General features: G+C 31.7%; 2 protein-coding genes and 1 pseudogene across 2 annotated transcripts; 2 read left to right on the top strand and 1 right to left on the bottom strand.

Moving 5' to 3' along the window:
- Positions 1-12,887, top strand: part of LOC134235492 (uncharacterized) — a 61,617-nt pseudogene extending 48,730 nt beyond the window's left edge.
- LOC134235473 (matrilin-4-like) lies at positions 3,440-4,061 on the top strand (the record flags this gene model as incomplete). The annotated part of the gene is made up of 2 exons (XM_062717602.1): positions 3,440-3,742; positions 3,853-4,061. Coding segments are annotated over 2 exons (456 nt in total), but the record flags the coding sequence as incomplete, so codon positions are not given.
- LOC134235488 (uncharacterized) lies at positions 5,477-12,778 on the bottom strand. The gene is made up of 7 exons (XM_062717620.1): positions 12,674-12,778; positions 10,028-10,115; positions 9,338-9,512; positions 7,779-8,002; positions 6,623-6,838; positions 6,023-6,430; positions 5,477-5,896 (listed from the first exon to the last, which is right to left on the bottom strand). The coding sequence occupies exons 2-7, from the start codon at positions 10,113-10,115 to the stop codon at positions 5,565-5,567; spliced, it is 1,443 nt and encodes a 480-aa protein (XP_062573604.1). The 5' UTR covers positions 12,674-12,778; the 3' UTR covers positions 5,477-5,564.
- Positions 12,888-15,308: the final 2,421 nt, after the last annotated feature.

Raw genomic sequence — 15,308 nt, 5'->3', positions numbered from 1 at the left:
TTTCCTAACAATTTACATGTAATATTGCACCTGTTTCATCCAGACGTTAAATGCTGTAGAAATTATTAAGAAAAGTGCATTAATACCCATAGACCTTTTAAAATGCTCGGTTGAATTTTGCCGTGTTATCTTTCTCAGAATTTTAGAAAGATTGTCCCCTTTATGCTCCATGTCAATATCTAATCTGTTATTGTGGCCCAAACGTCCCCTGAATTGGAAAAAAAAATCCATTAGCGTTGCACATTACTAGTAATTTAATTTTGTAATATTATTTGGTCTACCTGTTGATAATTATTATTTTTTTGTACAAACATCGACTATTTTAATTGAATCTTAATTCAGTTTAAAAAAAAATAATCATATTTCAAACCTTATAATTGACGAATTTTCTTGGATTTTATTTATGCCTTCTTTAAATACTGCATTAATTTAAAAAGAAACTTAAGGTATTTATTACATGTACTAAAATGCTGTATAGAGTCAAATCATCTTTATAAATTCAAATGCTTTTTAATGTCTTTTTTTATGCAGGTGAGCCGAACAACGGCCACGGCGTAAACAGCGAAGATTGCCTAGAACTTCGGCAATATGGAGGAAATACATGTATTATTATTTTCAGATTACCTTCACAAACATAATAAAACTGGGTATTATTAGATAGGAGGGAGGAAATCCGACAGTGGGTCTTGGACTTGGATAGATGGGACCCCCATAGGTCCCCCACTGCACTGGGGTCCAGGTAAGACATTTTTTTCCCATAGATTTTGCATTTCCTAACAATTTACATGTAATATTGCACCTGTTTCATCCAGACGTTAAATGCTGTAGAAATTATTAAGAAAAGTGCATTAATACCCATAGACCTTTTAAAATGCTCGGTTGAATTTTGCCGTGTTATCTTTCTCAGAATTTTAGAAAGATTGTCCCCTTTATGCTCCATGTCAATATCTAATCTGTTATTGTGGCCCAAACGTCCCCTGAATTGGAAAAAAAAATCCATTAGCGTTGCACATTACTAGTAATTTAATTTTGTAATATTATTTGGTCTACCTGTTGATAATTATTATTTTTTTGTACAAACATCGACTATTTTGATTGAATCTTAATTCAGTTTAAAAAAAATAATCATATTTCAAACCTTATAATTGACGAATTTTCTTGGATTTTATTTATGCCTTCTTTAAATACTGCATTAATTTAAAAAGAAACTTAAGGTATTTATTACATGTACTAAAATGCTGTATAGAGTCAAATCATCTTTATAAATTCAAATGCTTTTTAATGTCTTTTTTTATGCAGGTGAGCCGAACAACGGCCACGGCGTAAACAGCGAAGATTGCCTAGAACTTCGGCAATATGGAGGAAATACATGTATTTCAGTGGAATGACGCCCCATGTTATGCTCTTAATGGTTATGTTTGTCAATGTATAATCTAAAAAGAAATTCGTATATTGCGAAAGTAATCTTATACAAGTATATCCCCGCAGGTTTTTCTTTTGGTGAAAATTTTCGATGTTTTCCTCAAATACATCCTGTGTTTATTTTATTATACTGAGTGCTTTGTACATATAGAATATTACACTGCTGTTTTGATCTCGGCACTTGTTTTAGCCGTAGCGGCTGGTATCGGTGTAAGCCGAAAGTATGAAGTATGAAACATGTCTTTATTCAATTTTAGCCACTAACATGTAAATTGAGTGAAAATATGTCTCAAGAGAAAAATTAAAATAAAGAATGATGTACTAGTAATTAGACTAAATATAATTTGTATCTTAAGTTGTTAAGTATTTTAAAATGATGTATTCCTAAAATTGTATTTTTTACAAATTAGTTAATTAAAACAGTCGTATTTTACTATAAATAGATAATGCCTGTCTCTCCTCGCCTTGTTTGAATAATGGAAAGTGCACACCAAAGGGACGTATTTATGAATGTGACTGTGACCTGACTTTCAGCAATAAAGACAGCTGCAATATAGGTAAGTTAGTAGTATATAAGGAATAAAACATTTCTTGGGTTTCTAAGAATTTTAACTTCAAATAGGAGCAGCTCAGTGAAAAAATATCAATATACAATTGAACATGGTACTAATTTATTCATTCAGCAACTTTAATGCATTTGTCACCATAATTGTCCCCCGCTTCCGCAAAAGCGAGGGGACATTAAATCTCATTCGTCTGTCCGTCTGTCTGTCAGTCTGTCCGTCACAAAAACTTTAACCTTGCCCATAACTTTTGATTTAGTAGAGTTATGACTTTCATATTTCACATGTGTATTCCTTGTGACAAAACCTTTCTTTGGGTACCACCAAATTTTAACCTTTTGACCTTGACCTTGGAGTTTGACCCACTTTTACACAGAAATTTCAAACTTTTACTTTGGCCATAACTTTTGAATGGAAGGTGCTAGGACTTTCATATTTCACAAATGTATTGTTTGTGGAAAGACCTTTCATTGGATACCAACATCCTTGACCTTTTGACCTTGACCTTGGAGATTTCCGTATCTATAAAAAAAACTTTAACCTTGGCTATAACTTTTGAACAATAAATACTACAGCTTTCATACTTCACATTTATAATCCTGATGAAAAGATCTTTCATTGGATACCAAGAACTTTTACCCTTTGACCTTGACCTTGGAGTTTCAACTACTTTTTAAAAACTTTAACCTTGGTCACAACTTTTAAACAGTAGATACTAAGACTTTTATATTTTACATATGTATTTCTTGTAGCAAGACATTTCGTTGGATACCAACAACCTTGACTTTTTGACCTTGACCTTGGAGATTTACTTACTTATGGAAAAACTTTAACCTTGACCATAACTTTTTGAACGGTGAGGGCTAGGGCTTTCGTACTTCACATATGTAATCTTTTTGAGAAGACCTTTCATTGGATACCAACAACTTTTACCCTTTGACCTTGACATTGGAGTTTTAACTACTTTTAAAAAAAACTTTAACTTTGGTCACAACTTTTGAACGGTAGATACTAGGACTTTTATATTTCACATATGTATTCTTTGTGACAAGTCCTTTCATTGGATATCAACAACTTTGACCTTTTGACCTTGACCATAAAGATTTACGTACTTATGTAAAAACTTTAACCTTGACCACAACTTTTGAACGGTAAGGGCTAGGGCTTTCATGCTTCACATATGTAATCCTTGTGAGAAAACATTTCATCAACAACTTTGACCCTTTGATCTTGACCTTGGAGTTGACCTACTTTTAAAAAACATTAACTTTGGTCATAACTTTTTAACGGTCAGGATAAGGGTTTTCATCCTTCAAAAAATCAACTTCAATGATAATTTCTATGAAATGACATATGATAGGATGTTCATATTAGACACAATATGACATAAAAAATAACATCTCACCAACAAAGACACCGAAAGCGGGGGACCACAATTCTTTGAATTTGCTTGTTTACTTTTAGATTGCAGCCCTGGTCCTGCTGATATTGTCTTTGTTGTGGATACGTCCTCTAGCTTAGAAAAAAAAAACCAAAAAACCAAATGCTTGGAGTATATGGGTAAAATTTTAGATAGACTGCCTCTAGGCAACGACAGGTTTCAAGCGGCGGTTATTTCATACGATTTTGAACCAATGGAAATTGTAACCATCGGTCAATATCAAAATGCAGAGGAAATTAAAAATGTTGCCTCAGGAATCAACTCAAGGACACAAGGTGCCACATACACAGAAAATGCTCTGTTAAAAAGTCTCGAAGTGAGTTTTTATACTTTTGAATGGTTATTTGATCAAACTAAAAAGGAATTCTTTTCAAAAATACAGTCTAAAAAACATATAATTATATATTATCTTCCTTTGATTTACAGGTACTCACTGATGAAAATGCAAAACAGAAAGTTCACAAAATCATCGTCATCATATCAGACGGGCTCTCAACCGATAGAGATGCAGCCATTAAAGCAGCAGAACGATTCCGGATGTGGCCATACCACGTGATAATCACAATAGGAATAGGTTAAGCGATTGACCATTTCGAGCTTGTCCAATTAGCTTCAAAGGATCAGAAGAATATCTATGGACCATTAGTATTCTATTCATCTAATGATGATGCAATCAATATGCTTTTGAAAAAGGCTATGTATAATGATTATACAAGTAAGAATTGATTAGCTTTCAAAGTTTTGATACTTTTTTTTATAATTAGGTTACCAAAATAAATGCATAAATAATAAAACGAATAAATTAAACCATACAAACTTTTAATCCCAAAGCACCGCTGTAACATTGTTTAAAAGAAGATAAATGTTTATATTGGAAATGATAAAAATATGATAACATCTAGTTGGTCTAAAATGTTAAAGAAGGCATACGAAGACAACATAAAAAACATAACAGTTTTCTTTAATATCAGATTGCAGAGTCTCTAACAATACTGACGTTATGATAATACAGGACAATAATTTGTCCGGAGTTGTCTTCAAGAACTCTCTTAGTGTTGCATCGGAAATAGCTCCCAGATATTTTCTGACAAAAAAAGATGTCCGAATTGGTCGAATATATCTTTCGATGTAGACGACTTTGCTTATTACAATCACGACGACCAATTTCTTGTAAATTTGCAGAAATTTAGTCCTGGGACGAAATCGGAATCTGATATAGAGAGTTTACTATCGAAAGCAGCTGTTCGGCTTCTTTCATCTGGTCTCCAAAGGAACAAGGTTATTGTTATCATCACAGATGGTCATTGGTCAAATGTAAGTAGGGTTGAGGAGAAAATGAAAAATCTCAGGCAGCAAAATATTACAACGATGATTGTGGCAGTAACAAGGGATTCCAATTTTACTACCTTATAAAGAGTGGTACAAGACCCTTTCTCTGTTTTTTATATCGATGACGAAACCAGGTGGAATACAATTGACGTCATTATATCACAAAGCTTCAGAGTTATTTGTGAATGATAAATGTATATACTTTTTATCTAAATTCAACAATTTCAAGCTCAACGATAGATTATTTCTTTAAAATTTCTGTCACATTACGGAGCTCGAGAAAGTCAAGATTTGATAAAGATTTCAAATGTTATCATTTTAAGAAAAACAAATATTAAAAAAATATTTAGTGTAAAAATGTGTCATTTTTAAGTTTAAATTTGTGCTTAAAATTCCATCAAACGTATAACTCATGCATGAAAACATGAAATATATATGGAGATAGCAACAATTAAGCTCAGAAGTCCATTGAGGCAATACAAATCAGGATCAAATCAACCTAACACAATTTTTTGCATATTTAGATATTGATATAAATCAAAACGCAACGATACTTGAAGGGTGTGACCTCTGTCTTAAACCATTGGTACATAATTTGCTGACAAAAATAATATTTGAATTGCTCGATTAACCATAGAAAAGATCATTACAAGAAATTGCATGTAAAATTTAGGGGAAATGACGAAAAGAGAATTTAAAGTGAAGATGTACACACATGTAATTATTATAAAATATTCTACCAATGTCATATAACCTAGTTTTCAACAAACATGTAAATGTTGTAACATTGCAAGAGAAGTATAATAAAATTATAAATGTGTGCTGTGGTTACTTGTTTTTGTGTTAAATTTTTCTTTTGCACATTTGACAATTATCAGAGTATGGTGTGCAGCACGTGGAAAATCAAATGCCACAAGCAGGATAATAATAGTACATAAAATAAGAATGCCCACACTCCCAATACCGCGGGCTGAAGGCCGATGGTCTGGTACACTGATAAGTGTTCTTTTGTATTTACTGGTTTCCTTTGCTTCAATAGTCAGTTCTGCTTTCATTTGTTCTAATTTCTTTTGGAGCTCCTCGGGTGTGTACGTTATATTGTGTACCGTCCTACATGGACAATTACAATTGGAAGATGAGGCTGAAAAAGAACATAAATGGGTCACAATAATTTCAGTTTCTGTTCATGTTGATCCATAAAAGTATGGTTATATTGAAATGCAATTAGCAAAATGAATTAAAAGTAATACGATTCATTTTTACGTACCAAGAATATCTGGGGAAGAAAATATTGATTCCACCGAAGTTTGCAAAGCTGGAGTGCTTGTTATGGACGAATCTGATGACATTTGTGAAGTTATACTTGGTTCCAGTGGTGGTGTTGATGAATCAACTCCTAAGATTGTTGAAAAAATAGATTCTGATGAAGGATAAAGAGTTTCAGATGATGACACTGGGACACCTGATAGTGATGATATAGACATCTCTGTTGAAGTATGGGAAATAATTGATCCTGTTGTGTCAACACTTGGGACTGACGAGAACACAGATTCTGATGACAAGTAGGAAATTGCACTGGACGCTATTGTGATATCGGTGGGGAATGATATACTACATATCTCCACCGGTGGAACAGTAGATTTTAAAGTTGAGTACTGACTCCAGTTTATTAAAGCTAAATAAAAATTGAATTATTTTAGGGACATTACTACTGTGTTAGCATCAGTTTAAAGTCATTCTACATCTTAATTAAGTAGGATAATGCAAAGAAAAGTGCATTTTATATATCTAAAATAATACAAACTATCACATTCCATCCTTTTTCAACAAAGAAAAATAGAAGAGATCCAATATAGCCATTTCTTACTATGAGCATATAACGTTCCACGACCTGGTAGGGCGTATGCATTTGCTAGAGTAGTGAATATTGAGCATGTAGCAGAGTTCCCCATTACGCCTGCGCAATGGGAAACTGAATGGCACATGCTGGCACAAGAGGACTCATCTATTTGGTGAATGTCTTTTACTTGAAAGAATTGTTTAACATTTGCGTCAGTCATTGGATAAAAACATTGAGCTGGATCTGTCAATAAGAAAAAGAAAATACATGAGCTGTTTCCTACTCCTATACTTATCTATTTGTGGAAATGCAAGTGTGCTATGTTATAACGCGAAATGTAATAACGCAAAATGCAATAAACTGGGATTTTTGCATTTTGTGTTGTTACATTTTGCGTCGAAATCAACGCAGAATGTAATAACGCAGAATGTATTATTATACCTCATTTTAAATATTCTACACAACGCTTTATCTGACTGGTTCTAGGTTATCACGTGATCGGGCCGTAAAATTCATATTTCACGGCCGTCGGCACGCTTTTCATCATATTCCACCTCTTTGGATCACCTAGTATATTTTCCCGCAATATAGTTTTTGTTCGTTGAACGAAAACTCCCGAGAGTAGTAGACGACACAATAGCCTAATTTACGTCACAAAATTGGTGATAATGTGCTGACCAAAGGGTTTTAGTAACTTTACGTAAAAAATAAAAGTGAATTTGAGAGCAATGCCGAATTTGAAAGTTTATGTTTATTTCAAAGGTTTTGCACGTTTCGGTATAATAAACAATTAATTGCATGAATGTTCGGGAAACATGAAGACTTAATCAGCCAAGAAAAATCATATTCCCCGAGGGTTTTGGATTTGGGATTTTTGCATTTTGTGTTGTTACATTTTGCGTCGAAATCAACGCAGAATGTAATAACGCAAAATCTAATAGCAGACTTTTAAGGATTATTACATTTTGCGTTTTTACATTTTGCGTCGAGATCAACTCAAGATGTAATAACGCAAAATGTAATAACCGCGGTTTATTACATTTTACGTTGCTATTACATTTCGCATTGTAACAGTGCTATTCTGTCTCACATTATCACATTTTTTAGAAATCTTTATGTTAAAAGCGTCATAACTTATCACAAAAACATTTTGCAAAGTAAACTATATTTTAAAGTGACTTACCAGCAGTTGTTTCTTCGCAGACATACCCAAATGAACTAGAACAACCTCTTACTGAGTAGGAATTTAATGAAGGATTTAACATAACACATCCCTCTTTCTGGGCTTCTGCAAGATTCGGCCAAGGATTAAATCCTACACTTGACGTCATTTGTGTACAATCTGGCCATAAATGATACATGTTTCCATCCTTGGAGGTGGCACTTAGTCCGATCCATATGGATTCTCTACAGAAAAAAGAACCATTGAATAAGAGAAATTCCCATATTGGTACATGTATATGTACCTCATTTAACAAGGCCCCAGAAACTTCATAAATCAATATTAACTGGAAGACATATGCAAATTATCAAAAATGCATTATGGTTATTTTGCATATTTAAAATTTCTTTTTCCGAGATAAAACTACTGCTAAAAAAACTTCGTTTCTTCATAAAGTTTTTAGTTCATCGATAGGTGTTGGTAAAAACAATTGCTTAGCGAAAAAGAGAGAGAGAGAAATGAGAAATGGGCGCCGCGCGCGGGCTAGGATCAAACACATGAGTTAACGAAATCTTAAAAGTATATATTTACATCCACTGAATATTTTCTTCTTTATTTCTTAAGAAAACCCATTGCGTTCATCACTGCATGAACTACATTAGGCATATCACCTATACAGATTTCTTGATCAGTGGCCGTTCCATCAATGAAATGTACAAATAGGTTCGCATCATTAACTAGGGCTGGGACGATACAACTTTTTCTATATCGATACATATCACGATATTTGAGCCACGATACGATATGTATCACGATATGTTTAATTCCTTATAAAATTTTTTTTGCATTGAAATAAACAAATTATTTCTTTGCAAATAAGAATAATTTATTCAAAATAATTGTTAATATGTTGTAAAACAAGAATATTTTACTCAAATGGTGTTAATTATTATTTATTTCATATCTACATTTATATTTAACCTATTTATTTTATATATTAAACCCCATATGTTAAATAAACAAATAAAAATAGAAGTCAGATTTTCATGGGCGATATTCCGATATTTCTTCATATGTATCGATATGCGTATCGTCCTTACATGTATCACGATATATCGATATCTCGATATATCGTCCCAGCCCTATCATTAACACAATAATTAATATTTTTAATCCTACGTAAAATGATAATTTAAACAGATATAAATATAAACAATAAAATGTCTTTCTTTGTTTGTTATTACTGGAATGAACGGTCGCAGCTATTGCAGAAAAAATTTACATAACCCGCTTACGCGGGTTATGTATTTTTTCTGCAACAGCTGCTTCCGTTCATTCCAGTAACAACAAACAAAGAAAGCATTTTTTGTTTAATTAAAATCACTGTCATATATAAAGTTTTATGATGATGAACAAGAAATTGGCTTGCGTTATTCTATTATACATAAAGCCGAATCACGCAAGCAGATCGCTTGATAAGGTCATTTTTACAAACAAAATCAAGCCAGTTATTCCGTAAATACTTTAAAATTTGAGAATATTAAATGATTAAATGTACAAAAAAATTAAATAGAACTTACATGGTTGATGACAGTATCACGTTAATTCTGGAACGGGCAAGTGAACTGAAAAGTGTGTATTCAGCTGCATCATCCAGTTTTAACAATGTTTGGTTATTGCCTTCACAAACGTTATACGCCTCCATCCAAGACAAGGGGTGATAGTGAAAGTGATACCGACAATCCACGTGTTTATCTATATCAAATAATATAACATGCAATAACATTAAAAAGTTTAAGAAGAATGAAACATATGGAGATAACGAACAGTATTCAAGATCGAAAGTCAATAAAACAATACAAAATAGGAGCAGAGCAAACACGGACCTCCAAAACATCAGAGGTGGGATCAGGTACCATGGATGCGTGAGCATCCCCTGCAGACCGGTAACACCCGCCGTTAACAATTTATGAAAAACATGTATGTGTTGAAATAGGAAAAATCAAGATAGGGCTACTCAATGCCATTTTTTCCAGTAACACTACAGTCATTGACTCGAGTGCTTTTATTCCCAAGCATACTTGGATTAATAAATTGTACGAAAAAAAGACACACATCTATAATAGTTTGTAGATATAATTGTTTAGTGTTCTTTACCATAAATCTTTCCCAGAATGTTTCAATTCTGGATATTCGATACATTTCAGAAAAAAACAATAGTAGGAGTGGAAATTTTTAGTTTTGTCGTAAAAATGTTTTTTTATACTCACAGTCAGTTTGAGAAGCACCCTCAATGTCCATCAAATTAAGTGGTAAAATCATCAGCACTGTGTAAATGTATTGTTTATATTTTAACATCTGTAAATAAAAATTGAAAGAAATACACTTATATCTATCTTCATATAAATGATAGGGAAAATCAAGAATATACGTGATGAAAAATAGCAAAACTGGTATATGGGACTAGAAAAAAAGGATAGGGAATGGAGTTATTGATGTCAATCTTTGTCCCATTACCACAATTTTCAGAGTTTTCTCTATGAAATCGACCTGTGTCTCTACCTTTATATAATTTAAAAAATAGTAAAAATAAATTTTTTAATTTTTAATTTAAAAATATCATACTTTTAAATAGATATAATAGTAATACGAAAATAACGACGTTGACCTTGCTATTTGTCAATAAAAACATTGACCTTTATGTAGGATTTATTATTACTATGGACTTCTAAGTAAATATAGAAGTAAATAAAGATTAAATATTTAAAATTCCCGACTATTTAATATCATATTGCTTTTAATTTAACGCATGATATTTTTTTCTAAATTCTGTGGTAACAATCGATCTTGGACTGGATAGATACCCCTGCTGATTTTTTTAATTTACTTCGCTCGTAGATAAAGCATTATGATAGAATTTAATTCTATAAACCAGTAGAGTTTATGACTGTGACATTCAATCAGACAAACATATTAATCTTTATTGTGAATAATTCTCTGATTATGATCTCTTTATTTAAACTTATATCAATTACCCGACATGTCTTAATACCATCAGAAGTGTGGTCTTTAATATTGAAATTGTATTTTTATGCAGGCATATTTCTGCTCTCTGCATGTATGGGTGTTATTTTTTTTATAGAATATGAAACAGGCGAGATATTAGCTGCAGATCTGTAGCTCTCCGAAAAAAAAAATTGATAGACCGGTCTATCAATATTTTTTTTTCGGAGAGCTACAGATCTGCAGCTAGCGAGATATCAACAGGCAACAATCTGTTGAGTTGCAAGATAGATATATCAATAAAATATTTTGAAGATTTTCAAAAATTACCAGATATTTGACATAATTACAGTTACTGTAGATCATTATATTTTCGCAAAACTTTATTTTCGCGAGAGAGCTAATAGATAAGCGAGACAAATTTTTCGCAAGTCACTGTATTTGTTGTATATAATCCTTCCTAATATGTATTTACCGGGGAGTACGTGAGGTTTTAATTTTTTCCAGCAGACAGACTCGCGTAATAATGCGAAATAAAAGTTCTCACAAATAAAAATGATTTACAGTATCTTGCATGTTCACATAATCTTTGAAATAAACAAACTAGCGAATAGGAACAAAATATATCACCATATATTACAACCTCTGTTACACTATATTTCCAGTAGAACTTTAGGAAGGATATTTCAGAATGCATTTTTTTTTAAAGTCCAAGCTCTTGATCTTAACTTTCAAATGACAATATTCTCTAGGTCTTAAAGTATCATCTACTTAGCAAGTTATCTAAAATTTATATGCGTCTACTGAAAATTTCCTCCTTTGATAATTAAATAACACACTACTCTCAATCTAAAGCAATAAAAATGAGACTGGAAAAAATCTATATGAAACTCTAAATATGAAATTGTGATGGTAATGTCTTCATGGTCCTCGTTAAATGTAACGACGGATCGATACAATACTTCATGCATTTGACAATTTTGTATGAATAATAATTTAAAAACAGTCATAAACACAGGAATAGATTTTATGTACGTGGTATAATCATAGCGGACACCGGTTTTGCATTTTCCCCACAGAAGTCTAATTAAAAAAAGCATTTGATGAATTCAACTCATTATGACAGCCAATTCTCATTACATGCATAAGAAAACAAAGTGTTTCGAATTTGGCAATATTGTCTTTTTATTTATTATGTGAAAATTGGAAAAAGTTAAATATAGGAAGCATATAAAAATAACTAATAAATCCTAAAAATTTAAGAAAAGTAGAGGAAATTCGGATTAGTAAATATCAATTTTATTTGAATTATCAATGTCAGTTTGGTAATACCATCTTATAGGCCCTATATGGTAGTATCTTTTTATGCAAAAAGAAAAAATATTCAGTCTTTTGAATTACAAGTAGGGATCGCATGATAGGAAAAGTGATTTTTTATTCTTAATGTCCAGGAAAAAGGTAATGACCTTGACCTGACCTTGCCTCTAATATTAAACGGTCAAATTTAATCTCATTGATACCATCACTTAGTGATATTGTCCTCTTGATTCTGTGAAAATTTCATTAATTTTTAAATACAAGAAATGTGAGAAGAATCCTGATTCTGCAATTATTATGTGTCCATGTTTTAGGCCTTCGACACATATTTGTTTTGTCACTGTTCGTTAACTTCACCTTTTATATTAAAAAACAATAAATACTAAACATTCTGGCCATGCTGTGGGACACCCTCTGACAAAAGAATAAGATTCAATCGAAGGGCATCAAAGCTTCTGGTCATTCAGTTAGAAAAATATAGTGTATAACTTTATAATATACACAAATCATGAGGAGATCCAAAAAATATATATGATTTATGATGTACTTTTTGAAACTATGAAGTAGCATTAGCTATGTTTATAAACAATGTTTACCTTGAACTTAATAATTGGAACTTTTCATTTTGTCAAGCAAATTGTCTCTCAAGATCGGCAAAAGTCAATGTCATTGGTTATCGCATCAGAAGTCCAGGTGCTTCGATTCTCTGAAATTGACAGACAAAAAATGTAGAACTTGATATATCTTCATCAGAGGACAGCATTTACTTTTATATTAAATTCTACCACGAACTGGAAGAAATGAATCAATTGCAAGTAAAAGCCATTTATTTATAACTAAATTATGATGGATTTTGTCTTGAAATATTAAGACCCTTTCACAATTGGCGCACGAGCAGAAGCGACAAAATATTCGTGCGACCGAATAATTTTGGTTAAGGCCCTTTCACAATTGGCGCACGAGCAGAAGCGACAAAATATTCGTGTGTTACTGACTTTGACTTGCGATAGTTTTGACAAAAACTTCCATCTATAAACGGCAAAGAGCTTAAAAGCACCCAACATACATGTACCAGTAGCATCAAATATTAAACGATACTTGGATATTAAACTTTGAATATAATTATTTCAATCATATTTAAACTGCTTTTATAAAATAAAAAATGATCTTGATTGTATTTTAACTTCAAATAGAAAGAGAGTCTGAAAAAGAGTGACAAGATATTATATTTGAAAACAAAAGAGTTATTAAATTCTAATGAAAGAATATCTAAGGCTTTTTTTTCATGTAATTATGCAGAAATTGTCTCATACCTTTAGAAGCTTTTATTTATCTTTTCTAAATAATGTTATAAATAACATGAATTACAGTAAACGTAAAGAAGCCAATAAAAAGCAAAAAAAGGTAAACAGGTATAAAGATTAGAAAAAAGTAATTTTGTTAACACATACCTTAACATAGCATACACCTAGTCAACTATCAGAAAAAAGGAAAAAACCTTTTACTTTATCATTATTTCAGTGCGTTTCGTCGGAGACAGACATCAATGATTAATGCGCAGCAAGATCTATTGACCTTCGACTTTAAAAATATGTGTTTGAATTCTAAACAAATGTTGACGTTTATTCTTTTTAATTTCAAATGCTGATAAGAAAGACAATATCATGGTTAAAGTCAATTCATCAATCAATAATACCTGGGTAAATATCTGTATTATGCGCAATTTAGAGCATATTTTACAATTGCTTTCAAGTATACTGTGCGATCTTCATTTCAAGTCAATATGTTTAGAAACTGTAAACTGTATATTTACAAAGAGTGGGTTGGTGTCATGACCTCGTAATGTTTAACACTTTCTAAATGTGGGTTTTCTAATTGCATTGTTTGCAAAGTTTTTGCTTCAAATTTCAGAGGCAGTCTTTATTTCTTCAGACGGGTCTACAATATATTAATATCATTAATTTACATAGAAAAGGATTTTTTGTGGATTCAAAGGTCTTTTTTTTTAAGATAACTTTAAACCGCATTTTATTTTGCTTGACAAATTAAAAATTGTACATGTATTTTCAATATAATTATATATTCTATTTTTTGTTGAGAAATTATCGACTGAATATACTTTTCCCTTTCTTTTTCTTTTACAAATTAAAAAAAAACAACAAAAATAATGATTTATAATTTGTAATAAAAATATGAACATAGGTCCACGTTTAGTCTGTACTGCAAAGAAAGAATTTGACTTGATTTGAATTATTATTAAAAATTAAAGCCATCTTTCCCCCACTTTTTTATAACATTTTCTAAAATGGTGTAACTAGATATGCTTAACTTAAGTTTTAAATTTCTTTATGCTTTTTTAAAGAAATAAACACATATTGTTTTTCATGTTGTCTTATTTTCTTTTCCATTATAATAGTACGAAACGAGGGTCATTCAAAACGTTTTGTCCACCCCAGCCCTTCAAAAAAATAATTAAGATCACTTCAAACACACTTGTTATTGTTCATTACATGTTAATTCTATCAACCACACCGTTTTTGCAGAAAACGGATTGCTTAATTTTTTGAAGATTTATCAAGTTTTGAAAATACCCTACACTTGCCACTATATTAACTTACCATGGAAAGGAAAATCAGGAAAACAGGAGAAATAAGAAACTACATAAACAATCACTAAAGGATACATTCGAAGTTACAATATTATGGAGAACAGCAACTGTCATATAGGACCGTTTCTAGGTGATTGAAAAATGTTAAATTAGTTAATAATTAAACATGATGTGCGTTCTGAAGGTCTAAAAGGTTAGTAATATAAAAAAATCTATGAATTAGTAAAGAGAGATGGAAGATACACGGTTAAGGACTTAGCTCGAACAGTTGGGATATCAGTGGGAGAAGTTCATTTCAAAAGACCTCGGTTACATGAAGATTTCTGCTAAAAGGATGTGTCATCTATTGAATGAGGAAAAAGGCTGACCATATTTCATGTGGGGAAAAATATTAGATTAATCAAAAAGAGAAAAAATTTCAAACATTGAAAAAGGAGATGAAATATGGTTGCATTATTTTATGCGGCGAAGAAAGTTTGAAATAAAGTATGGATGACAAAACATGGAAAGCGTCCATGCTAAACGCGTTGTTACTTTGATGGGGGAGGTGTTGCGTTGCAAATTCATATTCCCAAGAAGAAGAGTGTTAATGGAAAGATGTATAAATGTAAAATATACATAAA

This window comes from Saccostrea cucullata, unplaced genomic scaffold (genome assembly GCF_032062105.1).
Source record: "Saccostrea cucullata isolate Sc308-1 unplaced genomic scaffold, CSIRO_AGI_Scuc_v1 ctg662, whole genome shotgun sequence".
NCBI lineage: Eukaryota > Metazoa > Mollusca > Bivalvia > Ostreida > Ostreidae > Saccostrea > Saccostrea cuccullata.
This window is presented reverse-complemented; position numbering and strand designations above follow the sequence as displayed.

Coding starts and splice junctions, on each gene's coding strand:
- LOC134235488 (XM_062717620.1), bottom strand. CDS start 10,115: ATGTTAAAATATAAACAATACATTTACACAGTGCTGATGATTTTACCA. Junction 6,839..7,778: donor CTGCGAAGAAACAACTGCTG/GTAAGTCACTTT, acceptor TCTTATTGACAG/ATCCAGCTCAATGTTTTTAT. Junction 5,897..6,022: donor TTCTTCCCCAGATATTCTTG/GTACGTAAAAAT, acceptor GTTCTTTTTCAG/CCTCATCTTCCAATTGTAAT.